Raw genomic sequence first — 17145 nt, forward strand, 5'->3', positions numbered from 1 at the left:
GCACTTGGGAAGTAGAGGATCAAGAGTTCAAGGCCAGTCTGGACTACATTAGAGTGTCTCAAAAGACAAAAACAAGGGACTGGAGGAATGGCTCAGTGGTTAAGAGCACTTCCTGCTTTTGTTGGATTCATGTTTGGTTTCTTGCACCCATGTCTGGGGTTTACAACGGCCTTTAGCTCCAGCTCCGAGATGCCATTCCCACTTCTGGCCTCCACAGATACTGCATGCATGTGGTACATACGTGATACACACACACACACACACACACACACAAAATAAAAACAATTATCTCATCTCGTTTTAAACACTAACAGAACAGAAACAAAAGCCAGGTGTGGTAGCATATGCCCGTAATCGTGGCACTTGCAGGTGGAGGCGGGAGGATCAGGAGTTCGAGGCAGACCTGGGCTACATGAGACACTGTCTCAAAGAATAAAAACAAAACAAAGCCCAGGAGTTGTGTTTATCCTCAGAGTCCATGTTTTCCACAGCCCCCCCCCCCACATGTCCTGCCTGGAAGTCAGAGACCAAAGTGGAGAGGCAGGGAAGGACCTCCAGGAGCTGGTCCCAGCCAGGCCAGGAGAGGGGTGGTTGCTGTCACTGGTGAAGTCCCCTGTGAGCAAAGACAGGAGCAGGGCCAGAAAACCAACACAGGGTCTACAGCATGCCACGCACAGGAGGAGGAACAATAAGTTTAGGAGGAAAACCGAGTCCAGCAGCAGATACAGGTCTGGTATGAGGAGGTCCTAGAAGGGCTAGCCTTGGATACACGAGTCACAATCACAAAAGAAAAAAAAATGCAATTTGGGTGACTTGGTGATGAGCCTGTCACCCACTGTTAGGAGCTACTAGGCAGGAGTTGGTGCTATAGCATCCTTCAGTGATTGTCTCTTTGTGTGGGCAGTTAAGCAAGTTTGCACTGTCTGGGATACTGTTCTGGAAGACAGCTGATGGCAGGTGGATTTAAAAAGTTCTTTGTATGTGTATGTCTGTATGAATATATGGTGTACATATATCTGGTATATGAAGTACATATGATATGTGTGTGTGTTGGTGGGTGTGTGTGCCTGTTCATGGAGGCCAGAGGATGTCAGGTGTCTTTCTCGATCACTCCCCTTACCCCTTTGATAAGTCTCACTGAATCTGGAGCTAAACTGGCAGCAATCTTCCTCTCTCTGTTCTCCACAGGACTGGGGTTACAGGCCAGTGTAAGGCTACACTCAGCTCTTTTTGTAGGCTCCGTGGTCCAAACTCAGGCTTTCACCCTTATTCAGCAAGGGCTGTGTCCTATGAGCCACCGCTCCAGCTCTGGATCCTTTTTTTTAAGCAATAAAATAGTATTGTTATTAGCAAATTTCATCAGACACTAGTATGCCATTTCATGAGCGCTAACAGGTAGAAATTTAATCTATTTTTATATGTATATAAGTTATAGACATTATATGTATCTGAGGAAACCCCAGCATGCCCTGGGAAGCTTGTTGGGTTCTGGAAGATAATAGAACTCATGGTACAAAGCTGCAGGGCCTGGGGGTCTGCAAGGGTGAGCTGAGAAGAAAATCAGACACACAAACTGTTGAGGAGATACAGGCCAGGCTGGCTGGTAACTTCATGACCATGGCCTCTTCACCTACATCCCTTCCTTGTTTTTTTTATCTTGAGATGGTCTCAACACTATAGTCCAGGCTGACCCGAAATTCACTCTGTAGCTCAGGCTGTCAGCCAACTATGTGATCCTTCTGCCTCATCCTTCCTAGTATGGGCATTACAAGCTTCTTCAATTCTAAGTCATCTCTTTATTTATTTGCCTGCCTATGTATTTATTTATTTATTTCTGTTCTGGTGGGGCCAGCCCAGCGGATCATTCCAGGCCTGCTATTATCATAGGGGAGTCTGAGGTCACAACTTCCAGGAACACCACCCTCTTGACAACAACCTATGCAAATTTTATACTGAGCGGAATCACATGATCTGCATGTATATTAGGGGTACGGGACTTTTGCCACTGGAGTTCCCCAGCCTCGGCAATGGCAGCAGAAGGCACCAGAGCAGCTGACTGGGGCAGAGTGCTGTCTGACTCAGCAGCAGGCCGCCTGACTCTGCAGAGGTGACCTCAGGACGAGGGCGGGATGCCTGTGGGTATGGATGTTTCTGGTGCGTTGATGTGGTCAGTGGGCTTCTCAGTGGGTGGCCATCTCTGGGCTGCTGCCTGGTGAGGGAGGTTTTCTGTGTCAGAGGGTCTTGAAGGATGCAGGATGCTGATGGAGCACCCTGAGCAGCTGCCCCAGGACTCATGCCAACAAGGTGTGTTTATGGAGCTGTGGGGGGGGGGGGGCGGCATCCAAGAACAGCAGGCTGGTTGCCATGTAGAACTGAAGGAGCAGCAGAGCTAGAGAGTGTGGCGTTCCCAAAGGGAACTTGAAGTCTGGGTCTTGTAAAATCCTGACAGCTCACCATTTGCAATCTGTTGTTTTTGAAAAGACCCTCCTGGGCAGACAGAAATAAACAACTTTGGGCCCCCTCATACTACCTTGTGATGTAGACCCCAGCTACAAAGCAGCATCTTCTTCCTTAGCCTGATGGGAAACCACATGACTTGCCGTGTAGTGTCCAGGCATTCTTCCCAGCAGCAGACAGCAGCAAGAAGATACCAACGGTGCAGACACTAGTACCCTACTTTCTCAAGGTTCATGTGTGCCCTTCCTAGCCTCTGCCACCCACTTCTGTAGGTTATGTATCCTTCCCAGTTGGCACAACCAGTGATCAGGGTAAAGGCTCACACAGGCGAGGCCCAGCCTTCGCTTTAAGCAGCCTCCAGTGCTGTGCCAGCATCGTCACAGGTGACCCCAAAGCCAGGCTCGGTTGTGTTGTCAGCTCTTTGCCCCCTGCTTCAGAAGAGCTAAAACAGAACCCCGTCCTTTCTCTCCAAGGGCTGAGCCGCACGCTGCCTCTCTTGCTGCACATGTGTAGTTTGTAAGGGGAATCTGAGGAGAGATGTATTTATTTGCTTAGTATGTGTTGTGGTTGAGTTGATTTTGTTTTGACACGTTGGTTCAAAATAAGATTGACCCTTTGGAAAATCAGCTCGCTAAAGCCATTTGCTCTTCAGCTCAAGGGGTTTAATTGAAAGCAGCTGGGGTACGCTGACATCACCACAGGCCTGCAGACTGAAAGGGACCTCAGAGCCTTGCCAGCGAGGGTAGTGACAGCAAAGCTTCAAAGGCAAGAGCCAGGAGGAAATGTTTTACTTCAAAAAATGATTTCTTTGGTTTGTTTGTTTGTTTGTTTTTAAATAAAGATGCTAGAAGATCTGAGCAGCACATAACGGAATGAGGTCATATGGCTGTACTCGCTCAGATGCTGCCACTGTTTAGTTACGCCAAGTTGACTCCTCTTCCCTTGCCATTTTTCTATGTCCTGGTTCGGTCATGAGCAGGTGTCGTTTTGTCTGATTGCCTTTTACAGTCCCACCCAGTTGCCTCCGTCCCACAGGAGGCAGTGTAATAGGTCCTGCTCGTTTACCTACTCCTGCAGGGGACTGTAAGTAAGCACAGGGTAGGGGATCCTCTTCGTTTCATCTCTAAATTCACACTAATCACCGGACAGGACAATTCTAGGATAAATGTCATCTTTGGGGGACCTGTGACGGGAACGTCAGCCTCCGGTAGCAGGAAAGCCTGATACTTGCTCTCTGGAAGTCAGTCGTGGGGCTTTTCATTAGGTTAAGGAGGCAAGGACTGAGGCAGATGCTCACAGCCTCGGGAGGAGTGCCCTTGCCACCCCGTCCCCTATCCAGGGTTCTCTCCTGCATCAGGACCAGTTGCCATGATGCAAGCTGGCAGGAGTTTGGAAGGCATTGCTGGCCCTTTTGGGAGCTCCTCCAACCCCTCTGGGTGGCCCTGGCCCATGTGTGGCCTTGGCTTCGGTTTCCTGAGCTGTCAAGTTCTATGATGCTCTGGCCTGCTTCTCACGTGGCAGTGGGAACTGCTCAGGCTGATTAAATCTGGAGATCCCCTTACAGTCAGGCAGGATAATCTCTCAGAGGACCCTAAGACTTTCCCATTCTGCCCTGAGAAACTGGAGGGATGAGGCCTGGAGATGTTAACACCGACCTACTGGTTCCCCGGTGCAGTGGCCTCAGAGAGAAAGCACCTGGGTCTGACAATCTCTACCTCTTCCTGTTTTAGGGGGAATGGTATAGGGAAGGACTCAAGGTCCTGCGTATCCATGTCCATTGGGCATCGAGGCACTTTATGGTTTGAACATGCCTTGCCTCTTCTGAAACACACATTTAAACTTTGTCCCCAGGGGAACAGCAGGAGAGGCTGTGGACCTTTAAGAGGTGATCCGGATTGCTAAAAGGGATTAATGGGCTCTCTGGGGGGACTGGATTAGTTACTGCAAGAGTTCCTTGTTAGAAAGCAAGGGCTGCCCCTTGTGGTTTGTTAACATATGCCCTCCAGCTATTCCACCAACATATGAAGTAACAGGAGGCCCTGGACAGTTGCCGCCTGATCTTGGACTTTTAGCCTTGAGAGTGGCGAGCTGGACAAACCATCCTTCATAGTCACCCAGTCTACTAGGACTGTTGTTATGACAGACTAAGAGAAGGCAGTGCCTCCTGGGGCTGGATCTGCCTCTGGAGACAGTTTTGAGGTTCACATTGTCACCCCTTGGTCCCCAGACAGCATCCCTATTGGAGTTGCTTCATTGGTCCCTGGGGGATGATGATAGTCACAGTGCCTATTGGGACAGTGGTAGGATTCAGTCTAAACACTGCCAGCAAGTATACTGAATGGGTGCAGAAAGGCTGCTGTTTAACCCTTCCCTTCCTGCTAGGGTTGGCATCGCTGGGTCCATATCTAGGGAGAGTGAACACAGTTGTCTGTGGCAGGTCCGTGTTGAGTTTAAGTGGACTGGAAAGCACTGAAGGATATGTCTGGGGGTGGCATTAGGAATTGAGACATTATCCACATTTTTCCCCCTTGATACAGTTTCTCTGTGTAGCCTTGGATATCCTGAAACTCACAGAGATCTGCCTGCCTCTGCTTCCCCAGTACTGGGATTAAAGGCATGTGCCATCACTGCCTGGCAAGACATTTTCCATTTTAAGATTTAAACAGTTAACGATTCTGAGTAGCTATTCCTACACTGCAGCCCTCCCTTCCCCCAGTTTTTTATTTTATGCATACAGGCATTTTGTCTACCTGATGTCCAGGGAGGCCAGAAGAAGCCAACAGATTCCCTGGAACTGGAGTTACAGATGGTTGTGAGTCACAACGAGGGTGATAAGAATCCAGCCCAGATCCTCTGCAAGAGCAGTCAGTGCTCTTAATGGCTGAGTAATCTCTCCATCCTCATCTGTCTTTTTATGGGGGTGGGCAGAGTCTTACTATGTGGCCCAGGTTGGTCTTGTACTTATAGATAGCTCAGGCCAGCCTTGAACTTGTAACCTCAGTTTCCAGAGTGTTGGGATGCCAAGCGTATAGCATAAAGCCCAGTTTTCATTGTGATTTTTTTTTTAAATCAGGGTCTCTGGTAGCCCGGGCTAGCCTCAAAAGTCACTCCGTAGCCAAGGCTGACATTAGACTTCTGACCCTCTTGCCTCTATTTCCCCAGTTTTGTGATTCCAGGTGTGTACCACCACGCCCAGTCTATGCTTTCTTGCATGCTAGGTAAACACGGTACCAACTGGGCTAATGATACCAGCTTTTGTTGTGGCTTTTGCGGTGGGCAAACCAGATTGCTGTTAAGCAGCCCTTCCCTGCTCCTTCAACTCGAGACTTCTGTCTTTCTTGAAACTTTGCACACATTTTGCCGCAGCAGCTGTCTAGCTCACCGGCCATCAGTCAAGCACACAGATGGGGCCTGTTCTTTCTGTGTGATCTCAGGCAAGACACTTGACCTTTCTGAGCCTTGCTGCCTTGCAGATGGATAAACCTAACACGGCAGCTTTGTGAGCAAACGGCATTAAACAAGATTGCATACATAAACACACCTGGTACACGGCAGACACTAAGTGTACACTGTTCCTCTTTCCTTCGGAGAAAAGCCCCTGGAAGATTCCCACCTGCTGGGGTCAGTAAGTGACACCCATCAGCCCAACCAACACACATTCCTCTTCCAGAGTCGTTGTTGCTACGGATAAGGCGTCACTGTACAGAACCTCGCCTGCACTGAGATCACTGCAATCCCCATCTCTTGTTACACTGCTGGGAATGCATGTGTGAGCCATTACACCTGAACTCGCTTTCTCCGCCTAGATGTCTTTAATTTAGGCACTGGGGATTGAACCTGTGGCCTGGCATATTCTAGGCAAGCACAGGACAAGCGAGTTAGATCCATCTCTTTCTAAACGTCCCAGCAGTTCTACGGTCTGATCCATCTGGCCTTGTCTGTCCTCTTGGGGCGTAGGATGTGTAGCTTGGACCTAGCTCTGAAAGTGGAGTTCCTATGCAGGGTGTGCCTGGGTGTGCCAAGTGGAAGGCCTTTTCTTAGGGGAGCTGTGTGTGCTCAGCACAGCCCAGGTGACCTTGTCATAGAGCTGTCTTCTCTCCACAGAACAGGAGAGGATTAAGACCCAAGTCATAAAGTGGGGGGCAGGAAAAGTCCAGCGAGCACCAGGTGGGGCCCTGGGCTGCTCAGGGTAGGGGCCTCAGCAAACAGAATGTTAAACCAGCGCCCCTCCCCACTGCACTAGCTTTAAACCCCACAGTGTGCAAAGTTTGGCCCGAGGCCTCTGGATGACCCCAATCTAATTCCCACTCTCTCGGAATGGCTGAAGGCACAAAGATAAGCGGCCTCCTTGAAGCGTGCAGCCCCCAGGAAACCCTGTGTAGGAGCTAGGCTGGGAAAGATGCAGGGTGTGAAGGGGTGGGAGCGGCAGATAAGAGTTTCTGGGCCGGAGAAGACAGCACCTGTGCTTGGCAACCTAGTGAAGGGACTAGGTCTCCAATGCAAGCAAGCTAGGGCATGGTGATCAGGACAAAACCCAGACCTAATGAGCTGCTTCCGGACAAAGGAAGCCATCACCTGAGCCTCGGTACAGGATGAGTGAGGTTGCCCCAGGCCACCAGTGTACCCTCCAGAACAGGGAGCGCTGTTCTCCATCCATCCGCAGCTGCACACTTCCTTCTCTTCTACCTGCTGTTCCTTGGGCCTCTGTCCCCTCTTAGGAGCAGGGGTCTGGGTTCCCATGGTAGGCTGGGGCGGGGGGTGGTGGTGGTGGTGAAGGGTCAGCTCAGGATGAATGCTTAGGCAACGAAAGCAGGACCCACAGCAACCGTTAGCCAAGAGGAAAGGAAGGGCAGAAGGTGGAGGATTCCATCAGACGTTTTCACGGCCATTATCTGTGCCTGGCTCCCATCTCTGGGCCCAGAGCTGTTCCTGTTACCTGTGGCTTGTTACTCACTGTTTGACTTTGTTCACAGCAGCCCAAGGTGTAATCACTCCTTCCAGGCACCCAAACACCAGTGAGTTGCAGAGAGGTAACACTAGGAAGGCAGTGGACAAAGAGGGGGGGTCCTCTCCTAGGCACGACTCCAGAGGCTGCGTGGGCGTAGGAAGTCTCATTGTCCCCAGTGCCTGTCCTCAGGAGGGAACAGTGGGAAGCAAAAGACTGAATCCTATGGGATTCTTGGGCAGGTTTGTTTTTTTTTGTTTTTTTTTGGTTTTTTTTTTTTTTTTGCTACGGTGAGGCCTCTGATTGGCTTCGGACACAGGATACAAACTGATTCTTTACTGATCTTGCTCATTAGGGTTTGGTGCCTGGCATATGATGACACATTTTTCACCAGTGACTGATGATGTCTTTGGGCCTGCCTACATGATGAGCCCTGTGTCTACAGGTGGCTTTTAGGCCCAGTGAGGTAGATGCCCCACCAGTTACAAGTCAGGGGCTGAATCTAAAGTTCTGCTTCTCACAGGGAAACTATTACACCAAACAGAAGTTGGGGGCTATGGGCACCCATGATCCTTATGGATTTGGATGGGATATATCAGCCTACTCACACTTCCATGACAGTATGGATCCAACTGATAGTGTGGCCATGGTTATAAGCTACCATTGGGACAGGGTTCTGTTACCTGGTTAAGGACTCTCACTGGGCTAGGGTTAGGTGGTGGCTGATTATGTTTAATTAAGGATGTCTTAGCAGACATGAGCCATTTCTCCAGGCCCTCTGTTCATTGATTAAAAAAACGAGAGAGAAATTCAGTCTACCAGGCTGAAGAGATGGCTCTGCAGTTAAGAATATGACTGCTCTTGCAAAGGAGCCGTATTTGGTGTCTGTTATCCACAAAGGGTAGTTCACAACCACCCGTAACACTAGCACCCCCTTCTGGCCTCTGTGAGCAGCTACACTCAAATGTATGTACACAGACCCATACACAGACACACATAACTAAAAATAAAGAGAGAGAGAGAGAGAGAGAGAGAGAGAGAGAGAGAGAGAGAGAGAGAGAGAGAGAGAGAAATACAGTATAGGAGTCACTGGTTCCAGCACACAGTACCCTCTTCCAGTCCCCAGGCAAGAAATGGGATTTCTGGAGTTCCCCCTAACACATCTTCCTCTAGAACAGACAACAGACGCTGGCCTGTTTTCTGACTAAAGATGCATTTCCCTGCACGGGTGCGATTGGTTTGCTCCTCATAAAAGCTCAGGGTGGTGCTGGCAGTACAGGTTCCAGGTTGAGAGCACCAACATCCCTTGGGACTCCACAGAACGGCAAAGCTCTTGCTCCAGCCCCGAGCAACTGGATTAGAAACTGGCGACATCAACAAGGCTTCTAGCAGACCCGGATGCTGCTCAGTTTGAGAACTACTAGGATAGAGTATTGCCTAAGACCCTGCTCTGGGAGTTCTTCGTTTCTGAGAGCCTGTAAGGGTGTGACTCGTTTGCCATTACAGAGGTCTTCGAGAGGCAGGTAAGCCACCCGCCTCCCACACTCCAGCTGTAACCAAACACCTGACCCCTGCTGAAGAGTGCATCGCTGTGGTCAGGCTTGGAGCTCATCAACCAGCTCCTCGTGAGCCCTTCTCTTCCAGACACAGCAGCAGGGATTCAGATGACTCGGCATTGCCATGGCAACTGCTCCTTTCTAAAGCTGGTGGGCACCTGCAGCTGGCAGTGCAGGAAAGGAGTCTACCAGTAGATAATGAACAGCAGGTGAGAACAGAAGTTCAAGATGGCTGCGGACATGCACCAGAGTTAGAGGGGCGGTTGCGTCCTCAAGACTCAGTACGGCTAAGTTGGTGGCACAGATCTGGAATCTCACCATGCAAGATATAGAGGTGGGAAGATTACAAGTTCCAGGTCAGCTAGAGTCTCAATCAACATACACAAAAGATGGCCCAGGGAGCATCTGGTTCTCCCGTGCCACCTACAGCAGCGATCCAGGCCAGGGCACTGCAGAGCAGCCTGCCTACCCAGGCTGGACCATCTGCCTAAATTAAATTCAGTGGCTATGGAAAATTAACAAGGAAGTTCCCACCATAGAATGGCTTCCTATGTTCCAGTTTAGGGAGACATAGTATAGAATTTTGTCTGAAAGCAGATGCCAAGAAATCAGGCGCCTTAGCTAATAATGGGTTCCTAGCTCTAAAAGAAATCAAGAGTTGGTATAACAAAGGTAGAGATCGTGTTCCAGATGCTGGTATCGGAGGCACGAATGCAGCCCCGTTCTTGGCCCTCGACCCTTGCCTTGCCCAGGCATGGCCAGCTTCTCCTATAGGGAGGTGAGCATCACTCCTCCCAGACCAGCAGGGAGCAGTTTGGTTTTGCAGCCCTGGTACTTTGTGTTATTCTTGTCTCTTGCTGCCTTGGGGGAAACATGAGTCTCGTGTGGAGTCAGGAGGCAGGAGTCTGCCCTGTTCCCAGGCACAGAGTGTGAAGGGTGAGGCTGGGGAAAGTAAGCCACCCCACAGTGTTGTCTGGGAGGCTTGGTCGATTCCAGCACCGGGGTGTGCAGTGCGTCCCAAGAACTTTCTACACAGGGGTTTTCATCTTTGCCCCGCCCCGGCATTCCATAAGCCGGGATCCCCTTTCCCTGAGTGTGGCAGCCTTCCTGTGCTATCTGTGCTCAAGCCCCTGCTGGCCCTCCAGGTCCTTAGCTCTGCCTACTAATCAACCATCTGTGTGTCGGGGAGCCAAGTGTTTTTGTAACAGCCGAGCAGAAGCCAGCTCCCAGCTTCTATTTTTTGCCCTCACAGTGGCAGAAATCCATGGTGCACCTGCCTTTCACACATAGTACCTAGGACCCAGAGGACCTTGACTCAGCAAGTTCGTATCCCTTCTCCCACTTCAGCCTTGAGTTACTCCATCTAGAAATGGGGGTCGGGCGGAGAGACAGACGGGGACGGAATGCAACAGCCTCCACCCTTTGTTCTCCCAACTGCTTCTTGAGGAGATTCTCATGGGACTCCATCCATGTGTGGTCACAGGTTCAGGCCATGGCTCTGCATGCACCTCCAAATTTGGGGAGGGGTCTGTAGAGGTGGGTAGGGGGTACAGCAATGCCAGCTGTGGGCCCTCTCACTTCATTCCAGTCACTGCCCTTTATAAATATTTATAGTAGCTCTTCTACTAAAAATAACATCCTGGAGCTCAAGGAGCAGAAAAAAAAAATCCTATGTGAATTGAACTTAGCGATCACATGTGCCACAGGACCCCAGGGGAGAGGCTGCGTGAGCAGCATCTGGGCAGTGCGCCCCCTGGCTGCCAGCCCCAGCTTGGCGCTTACACACTGCTGCCTCCCCGTTGACTGGACCACACAGTTCTCAGCCTTCCTCCTGGCTGTAGAGCAACAGTACTGCAGAGCACGGTGCAGGTGGAAGTTCAGAGAGGAAGGGGGTGGGGGGAGGACACTATTTTTAGCACTGAAGCCAGGGCGTGAATGTCTGTAGAACTGAGCTAGGCCTGCAGCTTTCTTTGCATAGGAGACCTGTTGGTTTTTAAAGGTCAAAGGTAGGAAAGAAACTTGTGTGCCCACACCAGGGAGCATACCCTGTGCTGGCCAGATGCCAGGAGGAACCCCATTAGGCCAGGAACACACACGGGCTCAGGCTCGGGTGCTTTTTCTTTTCTTTTCCACCTCCTGGTAAATTCCTGATGCAGAGATGACACCATGCCCTGAGGGAGGAATGCAGATGCTAGTGCATGCAGGGCTCACAAGGAGGCCCACCAGCCGGGGCCTCAGGCAGTCCCTCCCCACTTCCCATAGGCTTGGCTCCTCTCTCTGGTGGTGGAGTGAGTCTGGCAGCCTGCAAGCCGGGTCCAGGTGTGCAGCAGAAAGACGGAGAGGAATGTGCCTCTGGGGGAAGACCTTCCCTTGTCTTGTTGGTGCCAGCTTGCTCCTCGGCCTTTGTGCCTGTACAAGACAGACTGTTAGTCACAAGCACACTGGGGGCTCAGGGCAAAGCTGCCAATGGCTGTGAAGCGGCAGATCTGCAGGGAGAGTGGAGGTTGGGGCCCTCAGTTCTTCTCTTTTGGTGGACAGGGTTGGGGTAGGGTGAGGGTGCATGTCTTCTGAGGGCACTGCTTATGTCACAGGGGTAGGAAGTGCTCCCACTGAATAAAAAAAAAACTGGGTCACAATGGCGGGTTTGGAAGGGGAGGAAGTGTGGTAGAGGAGAGGGGCAGAGAATGTAGAGGGATGGGAGGAAGCCTTCGGCCGCAGAGAGCACGCCACAGTAAGCAGGACTTTTCATCTAACTACTGCGGCTTCTCATAACTCCTGGCGTAGGTCGGGAGGTGAGGCAGCAACACCATGTGATACCAGTCCTGGCACCAAGTCCTCGAGTGTGGGCTTTGGCTCCTTCATGTGAACCAATGGAGCGGACTGGACGGTGCTCACCTATCTCTTTTCCATGCAGTCTTTCTTGCCCTACAGAGGGCACCTGAAGGCTTCTGAGTCAGTTCCTGACCTCACCAGCAGTGTGTGGCAGTCCGGGCTTGCCACAGGAAGGGCCTGATCTGCATACACTGCAGTACGCTGGTTTTGCCCACCTGCAGCCAGCTTTGCAGACCAAGTGTGCAGCTGGCCTGGCAAGAAGGGTGGGGCCCAGTTCAGCTCTCAGATGACATTCTTAGAAGGTTATCTGAGACAGTTCCTTTTCTGGCTGGTGGTGCCATGGCCCTGGGTTTTCTACCCTGAAGATTTGTAACTGAAAAAGATGCTCAATTTTTAAAAAAGAAGTGGAGACCAGGCGTGGTAGCACACCCCTTTAGTCCCAGCACTTGGGAAGCAGGGACAGTCAAGCCGACACAATGAGACTGTCTTGAAGCACCAATAAACAAACAAGCAAACAAAAGAGAAAGCAAACTCAGAAGTTGCATCAAGACTACAGATTTAAAAAAAAAAAAAGATGCGACAGATTAATTCCTTAAGACCAGAAGAGTGTTTGTCTGTCTGTCCTTTGACTCACTGGCTCTCTGCGGTCCCTGTGACTGGGTAGGGACCACATACGCGGGCAGTGTGGAGTGAAAGGATCCCAGGGGAATTCTGGCTGTGGGTAGACAGTGGCTACAGAGGACAGGACAACAGAAGCAGAGGAAGCCCAGGGAGGTGGCTGCTCTGCCACCTGCTTCAGTCAGTGCTACTGGTGACGCCAGGCCACAGACACGCAATGTAAGTCAAGCCACTGCCTGGAAACCTGGTAAACAGGTCCAGTGGAGGCAGCTGTGCGGGAGCAGAGGAAAAGGCAGAATTGGTTCTTTCGAGAAAATCCTAACTGCAAGGCTTGCTCTGGCTTAGGGCCTATGAGGGAAGAAGGAAAAGAGGAAGACGAGGACTCACTACTCACCTGGGCTTCCTGTGTCCGGGCTGCTCCTTGGCTAACCTGTGGCAGCAAAGGCAGAAACAATACTGAGGTCACACTCCAGCTCTTCTCCGGCCCCTGGACTTCTCTAAGGGGGCTTCCCTGACCCACCCGGCCCAGGGGCTAGCCTTAAATATCCCTTTCTATTGAGCTTTTCTGCCAGGGATAATGAGGTAGGGCAGTTACTCATAACCCACAACTGACATGGGAATGTTATGAAGAAAAATCAAACCAACTCTAGGGAGCGGCCATGAGGGGCGGGGGAGGGGGAGAGACCAGAGCCTGCATGGCTCTGAAAGGAAAACAAAGTGGAAACAGTTTTGAGCGGAACATTGTTTCTCTATGTTCTGGAACAACATTGCTAGCCAGCTCCCTCTTGGACATTCTGAGCCCACGTGTGTCCTCAGAGAGGGTTGCTGCTGCCTAGATATGCATCGGCGTGTTCAGTGTACAAACTAGATCGCTAGGGGACATTCTGAAGGACACAGGAGCTCTGGAGTGGCTCAGACGAATGTGGAGTACTGGGGCAACCAAAGGAGGTGACAGTCTATGTCTCACTGTGTGGGTCTTGTTTTACACACAGGATAAAGGGGTGCTCAGAGGGAAGGGTACCACAGAGTAGCAGCATCCTTCTCTGGGATTCAGACAGCAAGGATAGGACAGACAGAGGTGAGAGCTAGGGGTGAATAGAGCTTGGAAGCCTGCTTTGGTCAGAGCTCTTCAAAAGAGCCCATGTGCTGTTCCTGTGTGCTAAAGACACCATGTGCACTGAGCCGGGAGCTGACTGAGCTGTGCTTCCCATGTGAGCCTGACTTCACCCCAAAGAAGAGAAATGTTCCTCTGTAAAATTGGTAGTTATTGATTCTGAATGTCTCCACATTTCGATATCTGCAAGGACTCATACAATGTTTAGAGGCAACAAAAACAAACTTCCCTCATCTTGCACCCTGACTCTACCCTCTTGCTCTTAGAGACGGCACCTGAGAGCCACAGAAGCTCAGGCATTCTCACAGTCTCCACACAGACATACAGGCCCTGGGATGTGCACTTAGAGGGACCAAGAGATACTAAGAGCTAGGAGCAATCCAGTCAGACAGAGAGGTGGTCAGCCAGTGACGGACACAGAGGGCCCTGAGGTTGGGCCAACAGAAACCACTCCAGTTCCTACGGGGGTGGGGGTGCAGTCCATGGCTAAGGCAAGAGTGGAGGGCAAAGATGGGGCTCTAGGCTTGCTTTGGGGGGCGGAGGGAAGCTGAGGAGGGACCTGGAGGCACTCCTAGAGCACTGTGCCACAGGAAGGGAGGGCCAAGGCGGCAGCTGCTATGCCTTTAGTAAAAACATTTCCATAGCAATGCTGGAGTTTGGTTGGGGTACAGACATGTGTTTGGGGTGGGTGGGTGTTTACATGAGAGGCACATCTTGGTTTCTCTTGCCTCATGGCCTTCTTATCTGGACCTGGACCTCCAAATGGCTGTTTCTCCTCTGACAGCCTGAGGTGTGTGGCCAGGACAGCAATTCCCACAAACTCATGCCCAGTGGCCTATTTCTCCCAGGCCTCGCTTTGGCTTCTAATAGTTTCTGTACTTAGACAATGTTTTCTCCTGTCTCCTAGGCAATGTCAGTGCCCTTGCTGACAAACTCCTTGCCCCTGAGCCTGCAAATGCTCTCTCTTATCCGTACCATCCCAGGGGCTAAACAGCACCAGAAAGCCACTGTCCTGAGAGGGTTCCCACCTGTCCCCCTTTGACTGCCTTACACCTCACTGGGGCTTCCCCGCTTTGCTTGGTCTAATTGTTCTGCTTGGACTAAAGCACTGGCTTGGAGTTGGAACTCCTGGAGTGAGTCCAGGTCCTGCCATTTATTAACCTGCCCAGTTAATGAGCCTCGGAGAGCCTTGTCTAGAATTCTTCCCCCCCAGGGCTGTGTGACAGACCTACCTCTGGGTCTAGCAGGAAGCCAGGAGGTAGCATGGGTCTCTCCTCACCTCCTGAGGCTTGTAGACCACTCCCCCTCACTTAACGCTATCTGTCGCCCTTAACCTTTCCTTAGGTTCATTCATTGTCATTACTAGATGGCAGACACTGTTCCTGACACTGGGAATGAATACATCACCAACAACAAAGGCCAAAATCTCTGCCTTAGGGAGTTTACGTTCTGGAGAAAAACAACATATTAATATATGATAGATAGAACTGGAGACTCTCAAACGCCTCAAGAGGATTTTGTTATCTGCTTAAAAAATAAAACTGAAAGATGACAAGAGCATGAAGCTTCTTGGTACATTACACCTAGAGTCTAAGAAGGCATTATTGTCCTTCACCAACACCTTCCTTTCTTGCTTTATTCTTCCAGGAAGCTATCTATTCCAACCTACAAGTATTTTCCTTTTCAGGAGTCTTAGTACTATTTGCTATACATCTAATGGTTTGGTGTGTTTTGTTTTGTGACAGGGTTTCTCTGTATAGCGCTGGCTCTCCTGGAACTTGCTCCGTAGACCAGGCTGGCCTCAAAATCATAGATCTGCCTGCCTCTGCCTTCTGCGTGCTGGGATTAAAGGTGAATGCCAACACACCCAGATTCAATGGTGTTTTCTTCTGAGGCAAAGCTTCATGTAGGCCACACTGGCCTCACGTTCACTCTGCAGCAGAGAATGAGCCTGAATCTCAGATGCCCCTGTCTCCACCTGCCAAGCACTGGGATTACAGGCATGCCCCTGCTTCTGTGGTCTATGTGGTGCGGGAGTCTAGCATGGGCTTTAGGTGTGCTGGGTGAGCAACCCCAGCTGACATTTAATACTTTCTGATCCACCTCTTCTGCTGCTCTGTCTTCTCCCACACTTCCACTGCTTCCCAACGAGACCATCAACCCTGTGAAGTAGGGCAATGTTCTATGACTCATTTGCATCCCAGCGTGTGAGTACTGTCCGGTGTTACCACCTGTGGGCACACCTCAGAGGCAGTTGGGAGAACAGGCAAGAGGAACTGAGGGGGCTGCAGACTTGGGGAGGGAGTATTAGAAGAGAGGCGGGAACAAAGGGAAAGGAAGGCGCTTGGGCTCCCATTCAGACCAGGGGTCCTGACTTTTTCATCCTGCATTTCCTTTTCTTTCTCTGCACCTTCCTCTACTGTGGAAACAAGCCCAAGGAGGCCAGTGACTGTTCGGTCTAGTACCATTGAGGGAGGCTGGAGGCCTGAGGCAGAGACCTAATGCAGCAAGCAGCTTCCAGGGTGTATACATGTCCCTTGACCATGCCCAACAGCTCCACACCCTGACAATGCTTGACTGGAACCCTGTACATCCATGAAGCAGAGGGCATGATGTCACCGGCTGGCATATTTGATGCATGTTAAAGGGATTGGGTAGAATCTCCTAGAAAAGGAGAAAACTTGGGAGTTACCGCATTATCTACCACTAAACACTCTAAAGGAGGCCTGGAGAGGAAGTCTGGACTTAGGGCGGCTTTAGGCGGGAAATAACCCATGATAGAAAGGAAGATTTCAGTTCCCTAATAAGGAAGAAATCGCCAGTGATTAGACCTGGCTATACATGAGTTCCCTGAAAATATTCAAACTGGAGGCTTTTAAATTGACAGAAAGCTCAATGAAATATCTTTAAGATCCTTTTAAATTCTAGGATTCCATTAGTTGAAAATATTTTTTGGAAGATGGGGAAGACAAACTACAGACGTGCGTCCTATGCAGGCTGTAGGACGTGTATGAAAAGCCGACCTGGATAACCACTCCTAGCCTAATAAAGGCCCATGAAGCCACTTCAAGGGAGTCACCATGAGTCTCCCATCCACTGAGGAACAGTGTTTATCTCTGTCTTTAACAAGGGTGCTGGGTCATGTGTGCATTTGTCTGTGTCAGATATAGGCTTCTGTGTTTGGGAAAAGGAACCTCACAGAGACTGCCCTGTAGTCTGTCCCGGGTCAGCTCAGAGCCCTGGCTCCATGTTTCTCTACACCCAAGCTCTAGAACTAGCTTTGCCTCTGCATGCTGTGTGATTGCAAGCAAGTAATTTTTCTAAAAGAGCCCACATTCTAAAACAAGAAGGTTGTACAACAGGATCACTAATACACCTAATGCACCTAAATAATGCAATTTTATTAAAACCAGCTTTTCATATTGACTGATGTTCTTGCCCCTTCCCCCCACCATATGGCCTAGGTGGGCTTTGAATTCCTAAGCCTCCCAAGTATTGGGGATGGCAGGCATGCACTTCCATGCCTGATCAGTTCCTGTCAATGGAGTTACATTCCCATAATCGAGTTACATTCCCATTCTTGAGTGCAGAGCTTGTGAGTCGCTCGTTTTGCATAAACTCTA

The 17145-nt window shown here is 50.5% G+C and overlaps 1 protein-coding gene across 4 annotated transcripts in view; it reads right to left on the reverse strand.

Moving 5' to 3' along the window:
• Nucleotides 1-11254: 11254 nt before the first annotated feature.
• The window catches only part of Dtnb (dystrobrevin beta), a 209024-nt gene continuing 203133 nt past the window's right edge, over nucleotides 11255-17145 (reverse strand). For all 4 annotated transcript variants that reach the window (XM_075955708.1, XM_075955706.1, XM_075955707.1 and 1 more), the window contains 2 exons: nucleotides 12803-12838; nucleotides 11255-11367 (listed from right to left, as the gene is read on the reverse strand). In XM_075955708.1, the coding sequence (XP_075811823.1) occupies nucleotides 12834-12838 (5 nt within the window). In that variant the 3' untranslated portion in view covers nucleotides 11255-11367; nucleotides 12803-12833. The remainder of the gene's footprint in view (nucleotides 11368-12802; nucleotides 12839-17145) is intronic.

This window comes from Microtus pennsylvanicus, chromosome 21, assembly GCF_037038515.1.
Source record: "Microtus pennsylvanicus isolate mMicPen1 chromosome 21, mMicPen1.hap1, whole genome shotgun sequence".
Taxonomy (NCBI): domain Eukaryota; kingdom Metazoa; phylum Chordata; class Mammalia; order Rodentia; family Cricetidae; genus Microtus; species Microtus pennsylvanicus.